Here is a 14,721-nt window from a genome sequence, read left to right on the forward strand (position 1 = left end):
TATGTTCCAGTGAAATACTACCAGACTGTGTTGGTGGTTCTGTCTTTACCATTTGCCCGTGAGGCTCCTTCATTCAGTACTTGCATCCCATTCGGCCACTCCTTCTTTTGGAACTATTTTTTGATTCCTCCAACTTATTATTTAAAATATATATATGTGTTTTTACTATAACATAGTATTTGTCTAAAGATACAATGCATCAGGAGTCTGGCTTCTTTATAAAAGTTCATAGTAAGTCTTCCTAAGGAGGACTGGTCATAGATCTCTTCATGATTAAGACCCCTAATAAAATAGCTCCTTCATGTTATGGCTGGGAGCCTCATAAAATGTGCTATGTTAGATGGAGATTCATTGCAAATCAGTATCAAAACCCCATTTCTTTGGGTTGATGTAGGTAAAAGACAAAAATGCATTAATCATGAATGGTCTGCTTTTCCTGCGCTGACAGACCTAAATTGTTTAGTGTATCTTGAAGTAATTTTAGAAACAAAACAAAACAAAAAAAACCTCTTCCAATATAAAGCATGTTAAGTGCAAGAAGAAATCTGATAGATGTTTAAAATAATGAGAAATATGATTAAAATGTATGACTCACAAGAACAATATTCTAATATTTTAGGTTGGCTGGCAATTAGAATAATTTTAATGATTAGAATAGAGTCAAAGTCAAATGCCAACATCTTTAATAAATCCTTTCCCTGCCTATACAGATTAATATTGTAGATGCAAACTTTTTTAGGTCACAGTACACCAGGCATCCATCAGAAGTCAGTTCTCCCAACCCAAACACTGCCTCTGGCATATACAATTTAATTATTAATAGTATGTCTCCTAGGTAAACTGTTACACAGTCTTAGGGCCTTGTTTTGTAGTCATTAAAATTGAACATGTTTATATTATTGAAACCCTTGCATTCCATGTGTAGGCTGAGTTGATCTTAAAGTATCCAAAGAGAATTTACCTGCCGTTCTGTTTCACATTTATAGACAGTGCCCCAGAGTAGCTGTGGGATATCATTTTTAGCATTAACACATTTAAATAGAGAACTGTTTGCTAGCTGTAACTTTAGGCAAATGCAATAAACTGGGTTTTGGCATCTATGATTTTGTAACCTGTGGGTTGCTGAGAAATAAGAGTCATTTCTGTTCAGACAGTGCTGTGCGTTTGACAATTTTCATTTTAAAAGATTTATGGGGAGCAGGGCCACGATAAACCTTTACTTTGGAGCTGTTTGTGTTGAAATAGGTGCTCGGTAGAGTGCATCTTAACAAAAGCCAGAGACCCAACCCCTAAGCATGTGTGACGTTGCTCTCCCCTGGACCCTGGCAGTGGTCACACCCAGAAGGCACTCCATTCAGTCCATTCCTCTGCCGCTGTTCACAGGGAGCCATCAACGGAGGGCATTTTGGAATGAAAATAACCCCCAGTTCACTCTCCTTTTATCGTTTCAGTGTTTGTTCAAGCAAACAAGTTGCAGCAGCATATTTTCTCTGCCCATGGACAAGAAGACAAGATCTACGACTGCACACAATGTCCACAGAAGTTTTTCTTCCAAACAGAGCTGCAGGTAATGTCCCCATGGGGAGGCCTGGCATTGAACGCAGTCGCTCTACTTATAGGAAACAAGGGCATTTTAAGTCTGGATTCACCGTATCACTCACCCTGGCCACCATGATGCTGTGTATGGATTGGGGCAAAGGGAAAATTAGAGGCTGGATTAACAGACACCAAAGTCATTTTGCCTCTGGCTGCTGTCAATCATAAAAAGAACTAGAACAGACCTATAATTGGACCTTCTGACCCAGTGTGATAGACTGCAGGGTCAGGTTTATTGGACTGTGGGATCATTCACCTCGTTCGTCAAGGCCCATTCTCCCAAACCCTGTTTTATTCATGTTCTGTTCCCACTGGGCTTCAAGCTGGCTGGATGTCCAGGTTATTGTTGTCCTGAGGGGCTTAAAATTGGAAGGGAGAAGGGAAGAGAGGAAAGAAGATATACTCTTGTCCAATATGTTTCTTCTGCTTAACGGGATGGAATCATTATTATTTAGTGGCAGCCTTTGGGTACAAATTTTGGTACCCAAAGATGTTAGCTTTGAATCTTGCAAAATGTGTGACCTTGTGCTTGTCAATAATGTTTCTGAACCTCGGATGTGACTGGACCTCGGATGTGAAGAAAATGATAGACAGATGTAACATTCATAGGCCTGTTGTTAGGTAAAATTAAATAAAAGCTCTGAATATGGGGTATAAACTCTAAAATAGAATAGAAATGTTTGGTCAATTTGATTATTCTTAACAATAGGCTGGTATCAGTCAGAGACCTGGATCCTAACCCAGAAATGTCACTTATTATAAGGAAAATAAATGTTTTTTTCTTCTTACTTCATCTGAGAAAAATGGGTCTAATATATATCCTCATTTTTCAGATGGAATGATATAAGAGTAATACTTTTTTTTTAATTAAATCTCATTGGTGCCTTTGGAGGAGAATGAATTAGAATCCAGTTATTTCATTATTGTGAGGATTATTATTAACCGTAAAGTTATTTAGACTGAAATAGGGTAAGGATGATGTTTTTTCCTTTGGTATCAAATTCCCTAAATAACCAGAAGAGGGTCTGATGTGGTTGACATAGTTGAGGTAGGAGTAAGGGACCCAAAGCCCCACCCACTTCTTCATCTCCCATCCCGCGCTGTGGACCCCAGGGCAGCTTTAGAGTTCCTTGGGCTGTAGGGAAGCCATATTTATGTGAATTTTGTATCAAAATAAGGAATTTATAGTTTGTTGATAACATCTCAGTTTTTATCCTATCAGTGAACACATAGCAAATAAAGACGTAAGATAAAAAATCTCTGAAAGAATGGGTGATGTCATTTAGTTATGATGAGTCAATGCACCAGACTTAAAGTTGCTATAGACTTTTCATCACTGCAAAAAAAAGAATTCTACTCCGTCATGTGTTTGTGCGTTGGATACAGAAGATAGACCAAGTTAGACTATTATTTAAAAGTACATGTCATTAAAATAACCTGCATTTCTATTGGAAAACATAATATTCTTATTGCAGTATGTATGGAAGGGTAAGTCCTTTGTGTTGATTTTAAAAGATATGGGCAGTATGCCTAATGATGCTGTTAATTAATATGTAAACTGTGAAGCAGAATTCCTAATAGTTTAAAATCAAAGTTGTAGAGATTCTGGCTTCCTGCTAGTATTCTTGGGGGAAAGTTTGGAACAAGTTCACTTTTGTAGATTCTAATGCTAACCCTAACCCTAACTGAGTGGGCTTCCCAGGTGGCTCTGCTGCTGCCGCTGCTGCTAAGTCGCTTCAGTCGTGTCCAACTCTGTGCGACCCCAGAGAGGGCAGCCCACCAGGCTCCCCCGTCCCTGGGATTCTCCAGGCAAGAACACTGGAGTGGGTTGCCATTTCCTTCTCCAGTGCAGGAAAGTGAAAAGTGAAAGTGAAGTCGCTCAGTCGTGTCCTACTCTTCATGACCCCGTGGACTGCAGCCTACCAGGCTCCTCCGTCCATGGGATTTTCCAGGCAAGAGTGCTGGAGTGGGGTGCCATTGCCTTCTCCAGTGGTAAAGAATCTGCCTGCCAAGCCAGAGATTCGAGTTTGATCCCTTGTCGGGAAGACCCCCCTGGAGAAGGAAATGGCAACCCACTTCAGTTTTCTTGCCTGGGAAATCCCATGGACAGAGGAACCTGGCGGGCTACCGTCCACGGGGTCGCAAAAGAGTGGGATATGACTTACTAACTAAACAACAACACTACTGACCTGGTGGCCACTTCAGTGTCTTTCATTAAAACAACCCCACACTCTGGCAGTGGTGACATGTGGCACATTGGCTAGCAGACAGAAGTAAGCAATTAAACACATTCTCTGGGGCTCCAGGTTTCTTTCATAGTATATTTTGGAGTTCCATGGACTGTACACTGTACAGTCTTTCCATTAGTGTATAGACCAGGGGTTCTCTACCTCTTTGATAGCAGGATGCCGTGACACTTAAAAATTATTGAAGACCACAAAGCACTTTGATTTACATGGGTTACTGTATACTGAGGGCCTTCCCAAGTGGCGCTAGTGGTAAAGAATCCACCTGCCAATGCAGAGGGCGCAGGAGAAGTGGGTTCGATCCCTGGGTCAGGAAGACCCCCAGGAGTAGGAAATGGCAACCCACTCCAGTATTCTTGCCTGGAGAATTCCATGGACAGAGGAGCCTGGTGGGCTCCAGTCCATGGGGCCACAAAGGGTCCAACACGACTTAGCAACTACGCACACTCACATTATGTATTGATATTTTCCATATTAGAAATCGAGAAACATTTGAAACACAAAAATACACAAATCTGTGGTTCTATTAGCTGTCAGAGAAATTGTATGTTCACATGTCAAGTAGCCCTTAGAAAATGCCACTGTATGCTCATGAGATAACAAGAGCGTAAGGGGCCAACAGTGTTTTAATGTTATTATGAAAGTAGTCTTGACTTCACAGACTCCCCGCAAGGGTCTAGGAGACCCTCGGAGGTCCCCGAGCCACACTTTGAGAACCGCTAGTGTAGAAGACGTGGTATAGAACACAGAACTCAGTCTTTGAGTCTTTATGACCTTATGAGGTCAAACATCTCTCAAAACACCTCTGACTCATTCATTCACATTGTGATCTGAGCCAAAATAAGACTTCTTTCACAATCCGAAGCTGTACACTTACTTTTGTAACCCCACCTCAGAATCATACATATCTGGCCTTGATGCAAATACTCAGGCTCAAAATGTGTATCACTCCTTCGATAAAACAGTATTTATAGTTAATGTGTGATCATTATTACAAAGCTAGTATCCACAGTCATTGAAATATCTATGTAGATCTGTTTTCTAAACTCTTCAGTAGTAACAGTGGCTTTTAATTTCAATACATTAAGGAAAATATCAGAGCTTACTTTTTCTTGAGACCTTTTGGATTTTTATGATTTAAACTTAGGGGCTCATAGTTCTGTGCGTTTGTCTTCATTCCCACATCACTTCACACCTGTGCTTAGAGGATGGCGTTAATATGACTTTAAAATATTAATTTCTTTTAGTTTCTATATAGAGAATAAAGTATACTAAAAAATACAGTTTTATTAATTTCTAAGAATAAGGGGGGAAATCAGTTGAAATTGAGGTGACAAGAGAAAATAAGATCAGTAACCTAAATAATAACCGAGCAGAAATGGGGGCCCTTTTACCAGCCCACAGTATTTCATTGCTTGGTATGGAAAATTAAGAGATTTTAAAATTGGCCCATGTCATACCACTTAAACGCATCTACTTTTTTTATGCCACTAAAGTTCAGAGAGGAGGATTTTTCACAAGAGGCATTTTATAAACCAAATGCAATGCCCAAGAACTGGAGATTGGCAAGTGGAAAGCATATAGTCTATTTGGCTCTTATTTTAGAGTCAGATGAATAGGGTAATTTTACAGAATTGCCCAGGAACATCACTGTGGTTGGGCTTCCCAGATGGTGCTAGTGGTAAAGAACTTGCCTAGCAACACAGGAGACCTAAGAGACATGGGTTCGATTCCTGGGTGGGGAAGATCCCCTGGCCAAGGGCACATCAGTCTACTCCAGTATTCTTGCCTGGGAAGTCCCATGGACAGAGGAGCCTGGCGGGCTACAGTCCACAGGGTCACAAAGAGTCAGACACGACTGAAGTAAATTAGCACACACACCACTGTGGTCATGGTGCATAAATGATTTACTGACCATAATAAACAATTTACATTTCTTTCACTGTTTATACCTATTTGAAAACAGAAAAACATCTTTTTAAGGATAGAAGTGCTTTGTTGAGTATGAAGTCTTACACATACACCCACGGAGATGTGTTGTTTTCATTAACATCACCTACAGTACTAGTCAGAATTCAGATAGTTCCTCATAATACACTTCCATCTTTAGGAATGAAGGACTCAAGTGTCATCCTTTGACATTACAGACCACAGTTGCTTTTCAGATTAAGCAAGACGCAACATCTGTTTCTATGAACACTCCATCTAGGGCTTGCCAGTGTGGAAGCTATTGTCTTCGCATGACCCTGAATCCTTTCTGACCAGAAGTTCCAAATGCCAGTCCAGAGAATTGTAATGTGTAATTCCTGGCAGGATATCATCATTTTCTTCCAGTGGAGTTTTTCTCCCTTCTTGCAAGGAATTCTAATATACTTCAGGGGCCGCCTAGCATGCTGGTCGGGAAGATGTGCTTTGGAATAAGAGTGCATTATTTGAACTAACTTAACATTTTGTTATTTTAAAAGCAAATGAATATGTCGAATGTTTCACATGTTTTCCTAATAGACCTCAAAACTTTTCCTGCAAAACTTAAGGAAGCTGCTTTGAGAGAATAGTATGGTCCAAGAATAATATCCTACAATGCATATTTGTATCCAGAATGGTTTATACAGGTGTGAGCAAGTGGTGTGTTTGTAAAAATTCTGTTGAATAGGCCACTTTCTTTCAATACAGTAATTACTGTTTCATTGGTGCCTCTAGAAAAGCTACAATTCAGTGGCAGTGATCAAACCATCCTCTTCCAATGGGTCCCCATAGAAAGTTCTCTGAAGCATCATGTCATGAATGTAATGGACTTGGAGGGAATTCCGGTGGTTGGAAGAGAGGGAATTGGCCTAATCGAACTTGAGGCTCTGAGATTTCTGGTATTAAGTTTCTTTTGAGTCAAAGATTATTCTGATACTTGAGCTTTTCTTCATTAGTCCATGGATGCAGTATTTTCCACATAGAAAATACAGAAGTGATTTGACATTCTGAGGGATACACCAAGACTTTCAGATACCACTGAAGTTTAAATACATAATGGTCTCTACAGCTGTTTGGTTGGCTTCTCGAATCACTTTCCCACCAAATCAACCTGAGTTTGATGGATATTTTTCACACCACAGCCTAATTGTTGCTCAAGTTTTATGGTCATATTTCTGAAAGAAAAATGAATTACTCCAAAGGGGTGGGAAGCACAGGACAGCAGCACAGCACTGAAGTGTGGCTGCCACGTGGCCGACTGTCAACTCACTGACTTAGCGCTGTACCTAAACCAGCCTTTTAATAATTGTTATACAGGTCCATGCCTCAAAGTATTAAGTAACACATGTTGAGGCATTTAAAGGTCCTTGTTGGGGTTTCCCTGGTGGTCCAGTGGTTACGACTCCACACCTTCACTGCAGGGGCCATGGGATCCACCCTTGCTTAGGGAACTAAAATCCTACAAGCTGCATGGCCTGGCCAAAAATAAAACTAAAAATAGAAGGTTGAACGTATTTTTTTTTTTTAAGTGAACCTTAAAAAAATGTCCTTGTTAACAGCCCAACCACAGATGCCATACTATAGATTGCTATCATCCCCTGTGCCATTATTTGGTTAAAATATATATATTTATTGATTTAAAATCTTTATAAAAATATAATTTTATCATTTTAAATTTACCATGGCCCCAAGCTCTCTATGACATATCAAAAATAATTAGGAATATATCATCTTTATTGTCTACTAGAAAAGATAAGATTTGCATATGATTAATGTTCACATGAGGTAATGTGTAATAAATAGTTCTAAGTATTCCAAGAGAAGATGTTTATTCTCCAGCTGGGATAATCGAGAAAGCCATCACGTGGGAGGCATTCAAGCTGGTTTTGAAGGACGGATATGATTTTGATATCTGTGAATGTAAGAGAGGTCACCATCCATAAAAATCTCAAATAATGATTATTTTAAAAATGGCTTTTATGGGGTTTTTCCCATTTGTTTTATTTTGCTTTGATTTCTCTATAGGCATCTTAGTGTAAGGGAAGAGGGCATGAAATACAGAGAACAATCACCAGAGTTTGATTTTGGTCATTGTTCCTTACAAGCGATGGCCTCTGAGCCTTGGTTTTATCATCGGTAAAATGGGCATGTGCTGCTGCTGCTGCTAAGTTGCTTCAGTCATGTCTGACTCTGTGCGACCCCATGGACTGCAGCCTACCAGGCTCCTCCGTCCATGGGATTTGCCAGGCAAGAGTACTGGAGTGGGGTGCCATTGCCTTCTCCAAAAATGGGCATATAGGAAACAACAAAGCATTGCGCCCAGTTTCCAGGGTCCTGAGAGTGCAATGGAGTAGCTGATGCTAAGCCCTCAGTGCCAAGTGTGAGAGGGGAGAGGCCTTGGAGGAGCTCTGATTCCTGGGTCCTCTCCCTGCTCCCTCTCGCTGACCTCAGTAAACAAACTCCAGATCCATCATTACCTGGAAATAAAACCTCGATCCCAGACATGTCCTGTTTCCTTACTTGTCTGTTCTAGTTCACTGGAATAATTTCCCAATTAATCATACCTTGACATAGTTTCATGTTAATTGGTTTCCAGGTAAAAATTCTTATATTTAAGCCTTCATGTTTTTCAAGGGATGTAAGAGCCTTGAGCTTCTTTTTATTTTTATTTTTTCCTTTTAGCACACAATGGGAAAACTGAACATTAAATTTGCTTTCAGAAACGTTATTTCAAAACCCTACCCTTCTTCCTGCTCTCTTTCCAAATTAGAGATAAGTGGCCAAAACAAAAAGTTTTATCTGGCCCCTTTACATAAGACAGGGTAGGATTGAAGCGTGGTGTGGGGAAAGATTTATTTTAGTTTTGTTTTGTTTTCATTTTTTTCTCTGGGTCAGGTGGAAATTCTCTTTTGCTAACAGGAGAGGTGAAAAAGTGTGTGTTACTGCTCACAGAACTTCTATAAGAAGTGCCTTTAAAACTGTGCACCTCCCCCCATACTCCTCACAACTTTTCTGTTGTTTTCCATTGCTCTGTTTCTATTTCTAACAGAGCTTGAACTAGCTTTCATTATTCCCAGGTGGCACTAGTGGTAAAAGAACCCACCTGCCAGTGCAGGAGATGTAAGATATGTGGGTTCGATCCCTGAGTAGGGATGATCCCCTGGAGGAGGGCTTGGCAACCCACTCCAGTATTCTTGCCTGGAGAAGTCCACGGACAGAAGAGCCTGGCGGGCTACACTCCCTAGGGTCACGACTGAAGCGACTTAGCAGCATAGTACCCACAGCCAACTGGAAGACTCAGAACCCTGTTCTGCTTTGCCTCTTATCATTCGGTGTCCCTTTGGGACCCTCAGATTGGAAAGAACTGCCCATCACTGCGTCTGGCCCGCCATAGCCAGGTTCCATATTGATCACTGGGGAGAGGAGAGTCAGTGTGGGGGGTGGGAAGAGACATAAGGACATACGTCCTGCCTCTTCCTGGGTGGCCTGCACCTGCCACCTTCGCTCTCCACTTCCTCCATCCATTGGACCTCTGTGTTTCTCTTGTTCTCGGGGCCAAAATCACAGTCCTTAAACCACCTTACAGACGCGGAAGTCTGCAGGAGTGTAAATCATGTCCAGTGAACATGTGGTTCTGGAACTGGTCCACTTCCCCACCACCTCCTTTCTCTGCTTTGTGGGCCTTCGGGGCCTTTGAAGTAAATTGGTGCTACAGCAGCTTCCACTTAATTTGCCCAGTGGTTAAATTGATCTATCTCTTTTATTTGATCCGATCTCCAGGAACCCAATCGTTTGCATTGATTTATTGATTGGAGCTGTGTTTTCACCATTACTTTTGATCACTTTCAGCTGTTAATATTGGATAATTCAATCAGGATTGATTGGCCTTACCATTGAAGGTAGAAAGTTAATCATATAGGACAAAGAAATAGGGCACCGCTCACCTCGGTTTGACTGTTTACTTCTCTCTCTCTCACCCCTCTCCTCCCACCCTGCATCCCCTCTCTTCCTGTCATCTAAGCAGTAGCAAAAAGCTGGGGTTTTTCTTGAGTAAAGAAGGGAGTTTAAAATTTTATAACATTCACAATGCATCTAAAGATGAGGTAGTTTTATTCTGTTTTAATAAAACTGCACCTAGAAATTAAGCAAACATCCATCCAGAAAGATGGATAAGCAGGACTGTCACAATGAACTCATTTGGACTCAATGAGTGAATGCATTTTCAATTACCCGTTTTGTACCAATAAATGCCTAATCTGTGTATGCATGCTTGGAGGCACAACCTGGGCTCACCTTTTTCTGAGTTTGGCCCTCACCACTTCACCATGTGTCCGGCTCATCAGATTTTCAAGAATCAAGCAGTTAATAGGACCAAAGGAAGAGCAACAGAGGTCTCGGCCAATAAGCGGAAAACCACTTTATTTACATTTGAATCGTTTCTACGGCACCCCAGCTCAGTTTTTAAAAATTCTCCATCCATTAATTTCTCGATGTTCCTATCGACGGCTGGTTTTCGCTGTTAAAAGATGGAGCACCACCTCCCCGTTCTAGGACTCGTTCCCTCCCTCCAACAGCCCTGTTGTTAGCGATCTGCCATGACATTATTTTTTTGTCTGGCCCAGAGTTGACGACAGATGGCCATCTCGGAACTGCCATCAGTGCGACTTTATGGAGCATTCAGCTAGGGTGTACTGAAGAGCACTGCGGCCAGTGTGCAGCCCCCTCCTCTCCCCCCCCACCCCCTGGAAATGTTCATCACCTCTGCCACATTCCGCTTTGGCTGGGCTCTGCTGGCCCTGCTGTCTCCTGGGCCGCCAAGTCAGCTTGCTGCCACGGCACCGGAAGATCTGCCTCATCAGGAACGAGAAACTGCGGGCACGGCTGGCCTACAAAGACAGCTCTCCACCTCGGCGCTTTTGTAGTCCGATCCCCGGGAAAGAGCTGGACCTCCACGTCTCTAGAACATTCTACAATCCAGGGAGGCACCTTGAAGTCCCCACACGTGTTCCTATTTCAGATGTTCGCTCCACACGCGGATCAGTTTCTTCCACGTTCGCAGAGACATAATGCCAAGAATAGACTCTTTCAGTTTGCAAACTTCAATTGGACTCTTGGAAAACACCACCTCGGTAGCCAACTGCTTGTGGCAATTAGAGTCAGAGCTAGGGTCATCGTGGGCTTCAACGCTCAATCCCCTAAAATGAGCAAAGAATTCACACCAGCACCTTCCGATCCATTGACGTGGCAATCCCTTGGCCGGCCGCATGAAATGAGCTGTTGCTGAGCGTTTGGAGCAAGATTGATAGGCTGTTCTTGATCGAGTTTGCTAAGGCCAGGCGGCTTCAGAGCCAAGCGTGTATTTTAAGGGGAATTCACATTTGTATCCTTTATTGTTATATTTGCAGCGAATCTACAGCTCCTAACAGGCTCTGCCCTGCAGCTATGAAGGAGCGAGTTCACCCTCATCCGGGAGAGAGCGGGATTCTGTGAAAGCCTGCGATGTGGCAGGCGAGAAGAGTGGTGCTTAAAAGCGCTGGTGCTGTCATTTAGAACAGCAACTCCAAGGCTTTAAATGGGAGTGAGAGGCAGGGTAAACGAGGCCTTTAAAAGTGGTGAAATTCTAAACCGCCTAACATAACAGGCCTCCTTCCCTGATAACTTCATTGAGGGAGTGATGTCGGGGAGCTCACTGGCCAGGACCCGCTTTCACTTTCTGGTAAAGAGGAGGGCAGCGTTTGCAGAGGCGAGGCTTTCCCCCTTGTACCCAGCGTGTCTGGGAAGCCGGCAGGCTTTCTTTAGTGGCTTCCTCTGGCTTTGGTGCGGCCCCTCAGCTGGCAGATAGACTATCTCTTGCTGGAAACCCGAATCACCCGTAAAAGGTTTCCTTTTTCTCATTGCCAAGACTTAATTTTATAATCATCTGACTTCCACCACTGGGCACATCTGTGAAGTGCGTGCGCCTTCTAGACACATAAAAGGCTACTGTGACACCATCAGCTATCAGCAGTGTGCTTTGCTGTGCTTGGGAGTTTATAAGTGGGGAGAGGTGTTTGTGCAGCAAGATAGAACCGTCTATTCGCTGTGAGCCAGGCACTAAGACCTCACCCCCGTGCTCAGTTATAATTCATGACAGCACTGGTGGGAAGCCCTCATCTCTCTGTGGAGTTAATGCATCTCCACCGAAGCCTGCTGCGAGCACCCTGCGTCCCCGCCCACCATCTGTGCCTCCACTTGCAAGCGCAGGCTCTCTCTCTCTCCTCTCTGTTACTTACTCTTTCCTGAGATCTCTTGGGATTAATATTGTCAGGCTACTACCCACTTTGTAAAGGCGACTCTCCAAAACAGGCTTATCGTGTTTCGAGTGGAAGAGCTGGAAGGGACGCCTTCCACTGTGGTGAAATGTCTCATTTGGAAAATGTCGATTAGAAAAGGATGGGGAGGCAGCGGTGCCCTTAAACCAGTCGCAACCTCCAGGGTAGTCCAGGATGCTCTGCCAGTCCCTGGCTAGTAAAGGGGCACGTGTGGTCCATGGTGAGAGGCCTCACAAGGTAGACATGACAATTCAGGTTAATCCTGTTCTGAGCCAGAGTGCAGAGTCCGGAGCTGAATCTGAAGAGATGCTTGTCCATTCTGTCCAGGGGCTTGGACCAGCTGTAGGGGCCAACCCAGTCCTGCACACCAGCCCCTCTGTGAGGAGATGCCGGCCACCCTAAGAACAAGAGGAATTGTCCCGGGGCTACCCAAAGCCTCAGCTCAATATGGTCAAGCCTTGGGCTTTACAGAACCCCCCTAAAATAGCCATGGTCATTTGTGAAGCGGAATGAGCAGAGGTGGCCAAACTCCCAGGCTCTCTGCAGTCCAGAGCTGGCAGTGGTTTATTCCCACCCTGTCCCAGCTCCTCGGTGCTGCTGCCTCCCTCTTCCCCTCCCTGATTCCCACTCCCCACTCTGCTGGGAGCCCTGAGGGGGATGGGCCACGAGGCCAGCATGGGTGCAAATAAAAGATGACCGGGTACCTCCTTGAGCACGGCTGACCCCAGATGAATGTTCAGTGTTTCACAATATGTGCTCTTAACAGAGCCCGTTGTTAGCGTTCCTTTAATAAGATAAAGCAAAACCAGGCCGGGGACACCAGCAGATGAATTTAATAGATGTGAATCCATGAGCTACCTCCTGTGTGAGACAGTGCTAAAACAGCCTTTCTCTACTTGAGACTCGGGCTTACCCAAAGAGCCGTCCCAGCTCCAGAGGCGAGGTGAGAGGTCACCCACTAAGACAGTAGCACCCACACTGAAGTTCAGCCTTGTGTGTAATTGGTTCCGAATCTCCTCCTGGCGTCTGGCTGGTGCTCGCCCCATCGTCTCGCTCACCCTCCCAAGGAAAAGTAGGGCAGGGAGCTGGCTGTGCGCCCTGTCCAGGTTTTCCTGGGTGAAAGATCACTTGGAGATGACACAGCTGAGTAGTCAGCCTGAAATCCTGGTTGGTATTTTATTAATTTTGCACCAAGATAAATCCTGAAATTCTGACAAACTCCATGACAGGTGAAATTCCTTCTTGCAGCATCTGCTCAGCAAGAGGCTGCTCATTTCGTTCTGTTCCGAGGCAGGCAACAGGAGGGCAGCTTTCTAATCAGCCCTCAAAGGACCCCCAGCCGCCCCAGAGTCTCCGGCTGATTGAATAACTCCTGGGCCTCTTCCCCTAGGCCTCCATCAGCGGGGGTCCTGTGGAAAGCAATCTCCTGCAGACTGGCACTGAAGAGAGCTTTAAACCACCATTTTCTGCTCTCCAGAGGAGCCTAGAGTACTAAAAGATAGATGGACTGCAGATATTTTATGAGAAACTGTCAGAAGAAGAGCAGAGTAAATGTTTTTTTTCTTCTTCTTCTCCGAGTCACACACTACATCACTGTTGAATTTCTCCCAGAATCTTTTACATTTAAAGGAAGAAATTAATTGGTTGCTAACCTTTCACTGCCCCCTCCCTTCTTCCTCGTTGTCTTCCTCTACCTTTTTTTTTTTTTTTCTTAAATATTCACACAGAGGCCCTTTGCTTAACCACAGTTGCAGAAAATCAGTACCATTTGCAATGAAATATTTATAATGACAGAATGAAAAATTGGATTCATTTTCTGGACTGTAGCCGAACAGTCTGCAACTTTGTGTGGTATTGTTAGGCCTTCCCCCCCTCTTCCTCCCTCTCATTGGAAGCTTGTTCGAAAACAGGACACATGGACGTTTACCTATGCTTTGGAGGGAGGCCTACCAAAACACAGAACCCGTTTCTGGGCTTTTTTTTAAGGGAGAGAAGAGCTTATTTTCGTCTGTGCTGCCACGTGGGGGGCACTCGGGCTGCGGCCCATAAAAAGGTAGAGAGGATGTGAACCCGGTCAAAAGAAAGAGTGTTGGCTCTGCGGGGAGGAGCTGGGACAAGTTTACAGAGAAGGCAGGAGCCGGTCTGGCCCGCACTCTCTCCACACTGAGCTGAGTACAGACAGCAGCCACAGGCCCTGGAGGCTCGGGCAGATGTATTTGAGAAGCCGGAAGGCAGGACAGAGGCGTGCCAATAGATACTGAAATACCCGACCTCACCTTCTCTTTCCCCCTTACCGTTTGCTGCCATGGGCTTGCTTCCCACGTGATCCCACATTCAGGGCTGCCTTCTTTCTAACCAGGGTTGACGACTGCGTTTTTTTTCCCCCTAGAGATGAAAGACAAAAGGATTTTGCTAGGACAGTCCAGCGGGCTTGTATTTCAAACAAGCCCGCCTCACCCAGGCAGGGCCACCACAATGCATCCATTCTTCTTCCTCGACTTGATTGGATTTGCAGCAAGATGCCTTCGAAGTACATTCCAGGCTCCCAAATAAGTTTTCACTTACTACTGCACAGCCAGGCCCGGAGAGCTGGTCCTCTTCTC

At 44.1% G+C, this 14,721-nt stretch overlaps 1 protein-coding gene across 5 annotated transcripts in view; it reads left to right on the plus strand.

Moving 5' to 3' along the window:
• Nucleotides 1-14,721, plus strand: part of ZNF521 (zinc finger protein 521) — a 312,082-nt gene that overhangs the window by 280,941 nt on the left and 16,420 nt on the right. For all 5 annotated transcript variants that reach the window (XM_027526356.1, XM_027526351.1, XM_027526355.1 and 2 more), the window contains one exon: nucleotides 1,452-1,567. In XM_027526356.1, coding sequence (XP_027382157.1) covers nucleotides 1,452-1,567 — 116 coding nt within the window. The remainder of the gene's footprint in view (nucleotides 1-1,451; nucleotides 1,568-14,721) is intronic.

Source organism: Bos indicus x Bos taurus, chromosome 24 (genome assembly GCF_003369695.1).
Source record: "Bos indicus x Bos taurus breed Angus x Brahman F1 hybrid chromosome 24, Bos_hybrid_MaternalHap_v2.0, whole genome shotgun sequence".
NCBI classification, from domain to species: Eukaryota; Metazoa; Chordata; class Mammalia; order Artiodactyla; family Bovidae; genus Bos; species Bos indicus x Bos taurus.